The 13602-nt window shown below is 46.1% G+C and overlaps 2 protein-coding genes across 9 annotated transcripts in view; one reads left to right on the forward strand and one right to left on the reverse strand.

Annotated features, from left to right (window-relative positions):
- TRAPPC11 (trafficking protein particle complex subunit 11) overlaps positions 1–1648 on the reverse strand; it is a 33944-nt gene extending 32296 nt beyond the window's left edge. For 2 of the 4 annotated variants that reach the window (XM_045588972.1, XM_045588974.1), the window contains exon 1: positions 1423–1648. The gene's annotated coding sequence lies outside the window, so the exon portion shown is untranslated. Of the gene's footprint in view, positions 1–1416 lie in introns of all 4 variants that reach the window. The other 2 variants (XM_045588973.1, XM_036457309.2) reach the window with 2 other exon arrangements.
- Positions 1649–1805: 157 nt separating this feature from the next.
- RWDD4 (RWD domain containing 4) lies at positions 1806–12470 on the forward strand. Of its 5 annotated transcripts, none has more exons than XM_036457320.2 (9): positions 1853–1997; positions 5128–5208; positions 5694–5803; positions 5885–6032; positions 7328–7445; positions 10556–10605; positions 10737–10739; positions 11441–11512; positions 12256–12470. In XM_036457320.2, the coding sequence occupies exons 1-8, from the start codon at positions 1974–1976 to the stop codon at positions 11471–11473; spliced, it is 567 nt and encodes a 188-aa protein (XP_036313213.1). In that variant the 5' UTR covers positions 1853–1973; the 3' UTR covers positions 11474–11512; positions 12256–12470. The 5 variants fall into 5 exon arrangements, with proteins under 5 accessions (XP_045444931.1, XP_036313216.2, XP_036313213.1 ...); XM_036457322.2 differs by lacking the exon at positions 12256–12470 and adding an exon at positions 11800–11818; XM_045588975.1 differs by lacking the exon at positions 12256–12470 and having other exon boundaries at positions 1806–1997; positions 10737–10777; positions 11441–11792.
- Positions 12471–13602: the final 1132 nt, after the last annotated feature.

Here is a 13602-nt window from a genome sequence, read left to right on the forward strand (position 1 = left end):
AAATTGACCTACTGAAATTTGGTAACTATTGGTACTGTATTTTTTAAATCTTTCATATTACAAAGGTAGTCAACTTTAAGACTAATCAGTATTTTCAGTAACATCTCAAAATGCGCACAGAACTTTGGAATGAGCAGAGCAAGAAAGCAGAACGCCATCCAATTAAAAGGTCTCATGACCTACTTCAGCTATAAAGAAAAATAATTTTTGACATAGATATACAAAAACTGTAATTATCTATAATTTCCCTGTAATTGCTAACATCTAATTTCTGAACTCCTGAGATATTATTAAAATAATATGCTAATCATCTAGTCGGTCCTCCGTATCTCGAATACCACATCAGCAGATTCAATCAACCCTACTGTGTAGCTATATGCCTGCTCTAGCGGTCACACAAGAAAATACAAATAGGTGGAATTAATTTTAATGATATTCTATCTAACCAATATATCCAAAATAATATCCTTTTAAAATTAATATAAAAATTATTATCACGATATTGTCCTTTTTCATACTAAGTTTTCAAAAATCTGGTGTGTACTGTACACTGAAAGCACATCTCAAATTGGTCTAGTCTATTTCACATGTTCAGCAGCCACATCTGGCTACTGGCTACTATACTGGGCAGTGCAGCTCTAAATCACTGTAATTCTGTCCCCGGTAATGAAAATTGTATCTGAAATTCTGGCACATTCTATCCTAAAAGCTTCGGCACCTGAAATGGGACGCGCTTATTCTGCAGCAAAGGAATGGGGGTGGCCAAGGACAGGTACAGAGGTGCATGGGCCTCGCTGACAGCAGCTCCTAGAAGCAGCCAAGGGCGTGGACGGAGGCGCAGAAGGAATAACACCCCGGACCGGGAACCACGTAGTGCAAGGGAATAATCTGGAAGCTGGCATGCACGATCATAAGGAAGACTCTTGGGAAGAAGGGCGGTACAATGCAAAGGAAGGCGACCTGCTCGGAGTGGAAGATAAATGTATGTGGTCACTATTTAATGAATGGAGGTTCAGGGTGTAGGGCAAGGCGAATGAAGATAAGATTCAAATAAGTTCTACTACAAAATGACCAAAATAGGAACGACAGTTTGAGGCTGGGATGATTGGGGGGAAGAAAAATAAAAAGCTGATGTTGAGGATGTGAACCAACAACTGATTTCAGAAAAACGAACCGTCCCAGGATCACAGAATTCAGGAAAGGCAGAGAAACGACGCTGGAGCCCTAAAAGCAGATTCTACCCTCCTCCCCAGCCCCCTTACACCGGGAGGCCCTGGAAACAGGTGCACAGGGGCTAAAGGAGCGATGCAGGCATTGCACCCGCTGGCGCCGCTGCAGAACGCAGGCCCCTCACCCCCGCAGGAAGAGCCAACGCTCTCCCAAGGCGGTGTCGCCTGGCCCGCAGGTCTCCGGCCCGGACTCACCCAGGCCGCGTGCACGGGGCCCGCTGCAGCCGGTGGCCGGTCGCCTCCAGCCGGGGAGGCCGAGGGGAAGCCGGCGGGGGTGTCCGAGGCAGCCAGGCCGGGTCCTGCAGCCGCCGCCGCCTCACAGCCGGGTCCAGCGAGCAGGACTGCCCTCCGCCCGCCTGCGCATGCCCAGGAAGCGCTTCCTGGGCCTGAGTGACAGCGCTCTGCGCCAATCGCTGCTCGCGAGCTAGACGCCGCTCCACACGACGTAGGGAAGACGCTCCGTGTCCTCCGGGAGCAGGAGCCGGACGGAGCGAGGCGGAGCCAATAGGAGGAGCGGGCGGAAAGAGGGGGCGGGGCCTCGGTCTCGGGGCTCGGCCGTCTCCGTCCACACTCCCCGGCGCCCCGCCTGCCACGGCCTCGGGCTCCGCGCCCTCAGCCCTCCCGCGGGCGGCTCCGCGCTGCCCCAGGGCCGCGGGTGCCGTGACCGCCGTCTGCGGCGCCGAGGGTGCGCCTCCCGCGGCCGAGGGCCTCGGGCCGCCGCTCGCGGTGCTCTTCGCGGTCGCGATGAGCGCCAACGAGGACCAGGAGGTGAGTCCGCCCCGCACGCCCTCTCCCCGCTGCCCGGCCCGAGGGAGGGTAGGTAGCCGCCTCCCCGCGCCCGGACGGCGGCCCCGCACGAGCCCGGCCGGAGTGCGCCGCCGCGGCCGCCCCGCGCCCCGCCGAGCTCGGTCCGGTCGGCCCGGGGCCGCCCCGACGCCTGAGCGGCGCGATCGCGTGTCCTCGGTCCGCCACCCGGTGGACTCGGCCCGCGTGTGGGACGCGTGTCCGCGGAGCCGTGCCCGATGGGGTCCGATCGCCTCCGGATGTGGCCTCGGCGGGCGGGTAATTGGGTTAAATCTCCGACGGAGGACAACGTGGCGCGGGGTCCGCGGGCTCCGGCCGTGACCTTCGGTGGGATGTCCTGTCCGTCTGACGGCCGTCGATGAGCACACGTCACGTGGGAGGGGTGCTGGGTGCCATCGGGGGTGGAGGGGGCCTGGCGGTGTGAGGGGGGCGGGCGAGGCGCAGGTCTGCGAAGGCCTGAGCGATCGGCCCATAGGGCACAGGCAGCACTGGGATCGGAGTTTCTTTTTCTTTTTTTCTTTTTCTTTTTTTAATATATTTTATTGATTTTTATACAGAGAGGAAGGGAGAGAGATAGTTAGAAACATCGATGAGAGAGAGTCATCGATCAGCTGCCTCTTGCACACCCCCTACTGGGGATATGCCCGCAACCAAGGTACATGCCCTTGACCGGAATCGAACCCGGGACCCTTCAGTCCCCAAGCCGGCGCTCTATCCATTGAGCCAAACCGGTCCCGGCGGGAGTTTCTTTTTCTTTTCTTTTTTTTTTTTTTAAATAGTATCTTTTAGCATACTTTATTGATTTCTTACAGAGAGAAAGAAAGAGGAATAGAGAGCTAGAAACATCGATGAGAGAGAAAATCAATCGGTTGCCTCCTGCACGCCCCCTACCAGGGATGTGCCCGAAACCAAGGTGCATGCCCTTGACCGGAATCGAACCCGGGGCCCCTCAACCCACAGGCCCACGCTCTATCCACTGAGCCAAACCGGCTTCAGCTATATATATATATGTATTTTTTTAAATATATTTTTAATTGATTTTTTTTTACAGAGAGGAAGGGAGAGAGAAACATCGACCATCTGCCTCCTGCACATCCTCCACTGGGGATGTGCCCGCAACCAAGGTACATGCCCTTGACCGGGATCGAACCTAGGACCCTTCATCCACTGAGCCAAACCGGCCAGGGCTCGGTGTCCATTTTTTGAAATTCTCCTGGGTTCGTGTGTTTCTGCGTCCTGTTTTAAAAGGGTGGCATCACCGTTCTCCACAGTTAGACTTACTGGCCGCTAAGCCCTTTACACACTTTATGCAAAGCAGTTGGTCTTTCGCCCTCCGCTTGTGTGTGTAGGTATCCGAGGACTTTAGCCGCTCGGGTGTCGTCCCGTGAGGTTGTTTGGCAAGGACTGTGTGAATTTTCGTTCTGCTACCAGCGTGATTCACTACCCCAGGGGTTGGCAAACTGCGGCCCGCGAGCCACATGTGGTTCTTTGGCCCCTTGAGTGTGGCTCCTCCACAAAGTACCACACGCGGGTGCGCACGCAGAAGTCGGTTTTTGGCCTGGGCGGTCTATTTTGAATACCCCCCCCCACGTGGTATTTTGTGGAAGAGCCACACTCAAGGGGCCAAAGAGCCGCATGTGGCTCGCGAGCCGCAGTTAGCGGACCACTGCACTATCCCATCAAATTGTCATCCACAAAGTCGGCAAGCCTGCCTTCAGCTGTCATGCCTGTCCAGGTCGATAATGAAAAGGCAGGAAAGGATTAGCAACCCACTAGAGTAGCACTATATTTTGAGTAAGTTTGTTCCAATCTAATCTGAGTTATTTTTTGTTTATTATTATCATTATTATTATTATTGATATTTAGGGAGAAAAAGTGGGGAGGGAGCGAGAGAAAGTGAGAAACATTGATTGGCTGCCTTCCACTTGCACCCTGACGAGGCACAAACCTGAAACCTGGGCATGGAGCCCACCACTGCCTGTGGTGTCCGGGACGATGCTCCAGCCAGCGGAGCCGCACAGGCCCGGTACTGCTCCGTTATTCTTTAATCTAGTTTGCATTTCTGAAACAGTAACAAGAGAAATCGTGGGCCCTTCCTGTAATCAGGGACGCGCTCTGAAAAGGACTGTTTGCATAGATGCTGTTTCTCACGTGCCTGCTAGGTCTTAGGAACTCCTGCTTACTCTCATACTTTCTTTAATAATCTGTTCTAAAAGGTTGTCCCCATAGATCAGATCCACCCATCTTTAGTTTGTGGAATTCATGACGTGGTTTTTTAAACTAAAGTATGTATCCAAGTGCAGCCTCTCCTGGCTTCTCTTCTGAGTATTCCCCAGCGATCACAGCAGCAGCCGGTCTTCTCCTCTGAGACGTATTTCCGGGCAGGGTCTTCCTCATTCTTCCTCTCCTTACTCCCATCTGGGTCGGTCCTTGTCAACCTTTTTCTAACTACCATTGTTTCCCAGTTCCTTTTCCTGTCTCTAAGTGTTCTTACCAGTTTTGTATCATTCTGTGGGAAGGGTTACAAGTACAAGATGTGTAAGTAGTGTTTTTTTACACTCTTTCTGTCCAGCCTTCTCGCCGGCAGAGTGATGAAGGGCATGTGCTCTGGGGTTGCTTTAATCCTAATCTTATCTCCCCTGTTTGGAAGGGGAAGATAGTGAGATTTTCTTCCCAGGACCGAGGTGAGAATTTAGGGCTGGCGTCTTCAAACTACGGCCCGCGGGCCACATGTGGCCCGAAGAGGAGTCTGATCCGGCCCGCCAGGTTTTTTGGGCAGTGAGCGCAGCTGAGGTGTTACAGTAGGAATTAGTAGTTCATATAGTCCGGCCCTCCAGCTCTCTGAGGGACCGTGATCTGGCCCCCACTTTAAAAAGTTTGAGATAATACACTGTAAAATGCTTTGCAGTGCCTGGCACATGGTTTTGAAGTATTAGTATCAGCATTATCGTACTGTGTTGTTATGTCCCTGTATGTTACAAACATCTAAGCTACGTTCGTCAGCTGTTACGTAGTTGAGTGGGCTTGAATCAGACCCTCTACTCCTAGCCCATTTATAGCACTAAACAAAATGCACTGGATTCATTTCTTTCAGATGGAACTGGAAGCATTACGTTCTATATACGAAGGAGATGAAAGTTTCCGGGAATTAAGTCCAGTTTCATTTCAATATAGGGTAAGTGTTGACATAAGTAGGAGCGTTAGTGCTTTCTGGAGAAGACTAATAAATGCTGATTTTGTTTTTAAATTTAGTGGTTTGGATTTATTATGTTTTTGGATTTCCTGAAGCATTTAAATGAAGACACTTCGCCATGACATCAATTATTTATTTATTTGTTTACTTAGGTAAAGCCTGACCTGAGACTATTTTTCCATTGATTTTTAGAGAAAGTGGAAGAGAGGGGCTGAAAGAGAGTCATCTGGTTGCCTCCCACATGCTCCCTAATGTGGCGAGGGGGGTTTGCGCAAAGGAAGGTGTCAGACCTACATCTCAGGTACATGACTTTGACCGAGAATCGAACCCATGACCTTTGGTGTGCAGGCTGATGCTCTAATCACTGACCTGACCATGAGCATTGGAAAGGATTCATTCTGAAGATCATAATTAAATATTCTGTCTTGTATTACTTTTTACAAGCCTGAGATTTCCCTTTTCTTCAGATAGGTGAAAGTGGTGATCCCAAAGCTTTCCTCATCGAGGTTTCCTGGACGGAGACATACCCGCAGACCCCCCCAATCATCTCCATGAACGCTTTCTTTAACAACACCATGTGAGTAGTGTTTTATTTTCATGGGGTTTTTTGTTTTACACTCTTGCTTTTCCGCTAGCAATATATTTCTTGTCACTCCAGATCCTCAGCCATAAAGGAGAGCATACTAGCCAAGTTACAGGAGGCGGTGGAAGCCAACCTCGGCACCGCCATGACCTACACGCTGTTCGAGTATGCCAAGGACAACAAGGAGCAGTTCATGGAGAATCATCATCCTGTGAGCTCTGCAGTGAGTGTGCCATTTGCTTTTGCCAGATGTTCTTAATGTTTCGATTTCAGTGTTAGTAATTAATTTGAGCTAGTTATTTTTTTAATTGGAGATTGTTAGTTTAAAGTGAGTTACATCTGAGTTAAATAAGAACAATGAGTTTTAGATTTCTTAGCTTTTATGTAACTTTAAAAATGTTATTCTCCATATTTTACCATTCCTATTAGACTAGACTACTTCATGTGCTGATATTGTAGAATTCATATTTTCAAGTTTATTTCCTCATAAAACTCCGAAAGGGGATTTCTTATGTTGAGCTAAAATATGTATGACATTTTTAATGGGGATTATTTCATTGCAAGTGGTCTTGCCACAGCTCAGTTTGAAGGTATGGCCATTTACAGAGACGCTATTAAATGGGGAAAATATACATTTTTTTCTAGGATTATTTTAGAGAAGAAGCCTCTTTGATGACCAGGAGCATCTGTGTATTAGCCCCTCTGCACCATGACCTGCACTAAAACATGTTGATGGTCGGTGCTGAGTTTTGTCTGTGAACCCAGCTGTACACGGACAGCAAAGGCCTCATCCCATACTTGAGCAATTCTGGTTTCCACAGGCCCAGCAGAGCACAGGACCCTGGGAGGCAGCTGGAGAAGCAGTGAGGGTGGGAGCTCAAATCGAGGATGGGGGCAGACCACGTGGGTTCAGACCCTCACCGCACCGCTTACTGGGTAGCTCAGTTTCTTCATCTATAAGATGGCAGTTATGGCAGCATCCACCTGAATCTGTAGTAAATGACTGTGAATGTACAACATTCGTTGCAATGCCTGCACCTCGTAAGCATTTAAAATTTTGCCTCATAATCTCTGGCTGCATGAACTGAAATCCAGTGGTGGGCAAAAGTAGATTTACAGTTGCAATTCAAATAAATAATTAATAAATGATAATACAAGAATAAACTTTTTCACGTACTCACAACTGTAAATCTGCTAAAGACTTATTTAAATTTCCAAATAATAGCAAATTGAACTGTAAAATTACCTTGGAACTTCAGAGCTTCTGCATCATGCTGGCGTCAGGTCTCCTTGCTGAGGGGCCTGGTTGCAGCAGTTGCGCTAGTATTGTGCCCGTCAGTGCGCATTACAGTGCATCCAGTCGCTAAGTTCACCTGCACTAATAAACAAATATAACAGGGGAGGGTTCTTTTATTTCACAAGTCTAAAAATTATCAACCCATTTCAGGGTGTAGCCATATTTTGTGTAATTCAGTAAGCTTTAAGACATGGGTCTAAGAATTATTTTTTCCCCCCTAGACATCCATAAGCAATATCCTCTCAGTTGAAACTGCTAATGTAGCTCCATCCAGTAAGAAAAAAGAAAAGAAGGAACAGCTTACAAAAGCCCAGAAACGCAAGCTGGCAGATAAAACAGGTTTGTGTTTGTTTTTTCCTTTTATAACACTGAGAAATGTGTTGCTTTTTATTGCCTGGTGGGTGCTTAATAACTAGGTTTCCATTCAGAGGATTAGTCTCCACTCTTTATTCTAGGGACAGTTGGCTCAGAGGCTGGGTCAGGGCACATACATGTATTGAAAATACTTTCTCCTTCACCACAAGAAAGAAACGTGAGAAGAAGGTAGATGAGCGGCAAAGTAACTAAATCAGTCCTGACTCTCAGGAGCATTAGAATAGCGTACAGGATCCCACCTGGTTTGGCTCAGTGGATAGAACGTCAGCCTGTGGACGGAAAGGTCCTGGGTTGAATTCCAGTCAGGGCACGTGCCTGGGCTGTGGGCTCAGTTCTCAATAGGGGGCGGGCAGGAGTCAGCTGATCAATGATTCTCTGGCAGCACTGATGTTTCTATCTCTCCTCCCTTCCTCTCTGAAACCAATAAGAACATATGTTAAAAAAAAAAAGAATATCATACAGGTGTGTGTCCTACTTGTATCCTCGCTGTCATGTGTGGGATTTTCATGTTTTTTCACCTCCATGGCAGATATGTGTATTACTGAAAACTTCTTGAAATAGAGCTTTCATATGAAATGAAGTCTGGTACACATTTGATCTTAGCACAATACAATAAATATTTTAATGTTTTTCTCTATAATTGACTTACTTATACAACAGCAACGAAACTTGAGAATGGCATTCCTGCCCTGCCTGGTTCGGCCCAGTGGCTAGAGCTTCAGCTCCCAGACTGAGGAGTCTTACAGGCTCGATCCCCAGCCCCAGTTGGGGTCCGTGCGGGAGGCAGCCAACTGATGTGTCTCTCTCAAACGGATGTTTCTCTCTGTCCCTCCCCTTCCACTCTCTAAAAAAAACCAATGGAAAAATGGCCTTGGGTGAGGATTAACAACAGCAACAAAAAGGTGGAATTCTGTGTCTTAAACCAGAGTCATTTTGGGTGAACCTTTAGAAGGGTATTATAAGCCCCAGCTTATATTAGCAATAATGTTTTACCCCTTTTCTTATTTAATCTGAAAATTGGCAAATTATATCAATCCGTAACCCTTTTCCTGGTTAAAGTGATATCACCATGTGTGCCTATAGACGTTTATATACATGGACACAGAGTGTGCATATATTTACATCTGCGTGTGTGTGTGTGATTGCTGCAAGGTTACAAGCTGCTCTTTATTGAGAAGAACTGATCCTCTTACTTTGGTGGTAAAGTTTAAAATAGTGCCCTTTTTAAAATATAGTGCTGGTGGTTTTCTGCTTATCTATGTTTTGTTTAATGCCTGTGGAAGAATAAAAAGATAGCAATCTGTATTGAACCTCAAAATACATGTTTGAAATTATAACGGTTTGTGAAATAAAGTCTGGGGATCCATTATTCCAAAGTCAAAGCAGCATCAACAACTAAAGCAGCCTGTTTTCTAGAGTTTGGGTTCATCGCTTTTTGGAATGTTTAGCATCTGTGTCAGTTCATTACCTGTTGCTTTCCTACATGATGACCTCTGGTCATTCCCTTTTATTTTATTTATTTTTTAAAAAAATATATATTTTATTGATTTTGTACAGAGAGGAAGGGAGAGAAATAGAGAGTTAGAAACATCAATGAGAGTCATCAATCAGCTGCCTCTTGCATACCCCCTACCCGGGATATGCCCACAACTAAGGTACATGCCCCTGACCGGAACAGAACCCGGGACCCTTCAGTCCCCAAGCCAACGACACTCTATCCATTGAGCCAAACCGGTTTCGGCTGGTCATTCCCTTTTATTACTGTCCCCCTACCTCCATCTCCTTGATGGTGCCCACCTCAGAGCCATTATCTTCCTGTGATTACAGCATAGAGGTTTGTGACTTTCCAAATAGGGGCTCGCATTCAATACAGAGCTGTAATCGGACAGCCATGGCTGGCACTCTGAGTAAGTTTGGGTTCCCAAGGCTGGTGATCTACCTCCATCCCCTCCTAACCAGGAATCAGGGGAATAAGACTCTTCTTGGCCAGAAGGAGAAAAGAACCATTAGCATCTAAAATTGAGCTCCATAATACTGCTTCTCTCCTATAATAATCAAAGAGCTGAAACTGGTTTGGCTCAGTGGATAGAGCATCAGCCTGCAGACTGAAAGGTCCCAAGTTCGAATCCAGTCAAGGGCATGTGCCTTGGTTGCAGGCACATCCTCAGTTGGGTGTGTACAGGAGGCGGCTGATCGATGTTTCTCATCAGTGTTTCTGACTTTCTATCCCCCTCCCTTCCTCTCTGTAAAAAATCAATAAAATATATTTTAAAAATAATAATAATCAAAGAGTTGGTTTCCATTTCCCTTGCTATAAAATTAATATACTTGTTTCAAATACAGATTTTATGTTTTCTAAAATGAGACATACAAATATATCGAGCATAAAGGAAATCAAGCTATTTTAAATAGAAAATATTTAAGTGTATTTATTAAACTGTTCTTTAAATTTGAATATTCTATTAATGGAATGAAATGGTTTTACTTTATAAATTCTTATATAAAAGTCCAGCTTGCTTGTAAGCACTCCCAACAGACGAAAGCCCTGTTTAAAAAACGTCAGATTAAATGATGGCTGTTTTATCCGAACTCAGGAGTGGATAAGTTGACCAGGCCTCCTCTCATCTTGAGCGAACGTTTGTATGTAAGGCCTCTTGTCTCGGGCTAGCTTCCTAGAGGGGAGCATGAGCACAGGGAACAGTGAGCATACAGCGTCTCACTGAGGTAAGCAGCCCCGGAAGGCAGCAGATGCTTTGTGCACGCACCTGAAGCCAGCAAGTGGCTGGGTTTCTCTTCCCGGCATTAGCAGCTCACCTCCGTATTTTCCTGGACACCAGGTTTGGTCTAGAATGAAATTAGGGGACCGTCAGAGGACACACCTGAAACACTTGGCAAGTGTGCCCAGGAGAGCAGTGTGTGCAGGCACGGTGACAATGTCTGTTTGTCAGCGTGGTGTTATGTGACTTAGATTTTATCTGCTGTGCAGAATGGCATATAGATCTTATGTATTCGAATATTACCTTAAAGGTCACCGACTGTTCTTAAAAATAACGTTCCTGTGTTTTCTCCTCCAGATCACAAAGGAGAGCTTCCTCGAGGCTGGAACTGGGTGGATGTGGTGAAGGTACACAATACTTAATTCCAGTCTTCACACGACCTCATGGCATTGCCAACGAATACTGACGCTTTATCTCCCATTTTCTCCCCTCCTCCTCTGGATTCTCCTGGGACGTCCGTTTCCTCCTCCACACTCAGCATGTAAGTATTTATAGCTGCAGTGAGGTGTGACTGTTGATGTAAGTACACCGTAGAATGGGCATGCTTAACTGTGACTCTAAGTTAGTGATGGTATGGAAACTGAGGAAACAGGTTCCGGGGAGAAATGCTTTGATTTCTTAGGAGGAACTAAGCATTTTAGTTAGATCAGACCCTAGTTGTAGTTTCCCATCGTTACCAAGAAAGAGTTTCCGTTTTTGTTGTTTTAAATTGTTTACTTCCATTTTGAGATTTTTCTGCCAACTACTCTCAGTATTTTTCTTGCACAAATTGTAGCTTCAAATATACTCAACTGATACCCAACACAGTAAGTTCATTCTCTTTGCAGAACTTCATGAAGCGAATTTTGCATGCTGCTTAGTGCCAGTCCTGTCAGAAGTAACTAATGTGATCTAAGGAGAGTTAAAGGCTAGCATTTTAGTGAGGACCTCATGGGTATATTCTTACAGTTTATCTTGAAGTCAGCTGTTTGGGCGGTGGGATGCCCTTTCCATAAAAACTGTATAAAATAATCTCTTTGTTTCTAGTACAACAATAGGGTTGGAAGCTAGAAGTGGTTTACCCTCCCAAACCTTGCCGACTCTGGTTCCAAAAGCTATAAATGTTTACCTTTGCTATGAAATGGAAATAACTCAATATAGTAATTTAAACTTGTTGAATATTTCTTTTATCTTTTTCCATAGTTAAGCAAAAGTGGCACTAAAGATGATGACTAGCACTTGGAATTGGAAACAAGGAAAGAGCATCCTTAAAAAGTACACTGGGTTCAAACTTTTGTCACTCTCTTCTGGTATTGAGGTGGCTTTTTATAAAACCATTTTTTGTATGTTTCTTACATAAAAATGTTCTAAGCTGAAATTTCCTGAAGAGATTTGGTTGTATTAAATTATTTTCACAAACTTGCCTTAATAAAAGGTGAAATATTACTGTTTAATATACTTTGGAAGCCTTTTGAGCTTTGTCAGTGGAATAAGGGGAATGATAAATAATCAGTGTTAACTTATGTGATCTTATTCTAGTGGATGTAACCATTTTTTAAAAGACTTTTCTAAAACTTCTGTCCCAGGGAATAGAGTACTGAGTGAACAATTATTCCAAAGCATGATACAGATTCATAGACTTCTCATCTTTTTTTTTTTTTAATATATTTTATTAATTTTTCACAGAGAGGAAGAGAGAGGGATGGAGAGTTAGAGACATCGATCAGCTGCTCCTGCACACCCCCTACTGGGGATGTGCCCGCAACCAAGGTGCATGCCCTTGACCGGAATCGAACCTGGGACCTTTCAGTCCATAGGCTGACGCTCTATCCACTGAGCCTAACCGGTTTTGGCTAGGCTTCTCATCAATTACTGAGGCATAAATTGCTTCAGAGAAACTTAAATCCTGGTATTTGAGCTTTACACAATATTCTTTGTAATGCCTCCCCCCCCCTCCCCCCCCCCAGGGTGAACTGCTTCCCTTTAATAAGTGAATATGGTTTATGCTTCTCTCTTGGTGTGGGTCATGATATGAGAGCTTTCCTTGGTGTGTGGAAGAGGAGTCTATAAAAACGGATCCAATACATCAGACAGCATCTGAACAGACGTGCTGGTTCCCATTTAAACATTTCTCTTCACTGCACTACCAACATGGGAGTACAAGATGCCTTAATATTTAATTTTTGTATTGGTGGAGCCAGTGGTCCTAATAAATTCCTGTTTACGTGCTGTCATATATCTTTCGTTGTTTGGTAACGGAGGTCTTGTAAATAACTTAGCATAAAACTACGTTTCATGTTTTGTTCCAAGTATTCAAATGCATTTCTCTCCCTGAGCATCATTGTAATAATAGAAGTGTTTCAAACGCTGAACTGTAGTACATGCTTGATTGCTTTTTAATCATTAATAGAGGAAACCGTTAGTGCAGTTTTGCCAGGGGTTCAGTGATGCCTTTGTGCGTTTCTCAGTGACTCTGCTTCTTCTCCCAGCTTTAAAAATCCGTAGGGCTGCTGCTACAGGCCCCAAAGGGACGTTGCTGGTTCCTCAGCTGCACTGCACGGTGTGGGTCTGCGTTGTAAGGAACAATTGGGGTTTTCAAAAGTTTCTTTAGCATAAGAGCAGTCTGAATTGTGTTCATGGTTTTGACTGAGCCAACACTATCTTCAGTTAAGTCATTTAAATTATGAAGTAATCATAATTATGGTAAAAACATTTACTCTCATTTTTAAAAGCCGAGTAGCATTTTATTTCCTGAAACTAGAGGTCTGGTGCATGAGTTCCTGCACAGGCGGGGTCCCTCAGGGTGTCCTGCGAGAATGAGGTCTCAGCCCGCGCCCTCAGCCTCACAGCCCCACAGCCACACAGCCCCACCGGGCACCCCACCTTGTCCTTACACCGCCCCCTCACCTGCTCCACCGTCCTGCCTTTGGGGCCATCAATCAGGGCCAGGCTCCCTGTCCGGCTCCCTCAGCACCGCCCCCTGTGGCCACCACTGGTCACCATCTGCGGGATGATTGGTCGGGGTCGGACTCCCCCCTCTGCCTGCTGCTGCTGGCTGCCATCAGCGGGGTGATCAGCGAGGCAGTGGGGCCCCTGCTCGCACCCGCCTTGGCCTGGTGCTACCGGATCACCTGCTCCACCATCCCACCACAGTGCTGCTCTTGTCAGCGCCCATCGGGGTCGGCAGAGCCTCCACTGCCAGCACCACCTCCCCGCCATGTTCCACACCACCATAGATAATATGACAGAGAAACAGTAAAATTCAGGGCCACTGAAATATGCCGACTCTGTTTTGCCCCAATTGTTCCTTACATCGTTGTGTTGATTTGTCTGTTGTTTTTAAAGAAGCTACTACATCTGCTAGT

The sequence above is a fragment of the Pipistrellus kuhlii genome, unplaced genomic scaffold (genome assembly GCF_014108245.1).
Source record: "Pipistrellus kuhlii isolate mPipKuh1 unplaced genomic scaffold, mPipKuh1.p scaffold_m20_p_3, whole genome shotgun sequence".
NCBI lineage: Eukaryota > Metazoa > Chordata > Mammalia > Chiroptera > Vespertilionidae > Pipistrellus > Pipistrellus kuhlii.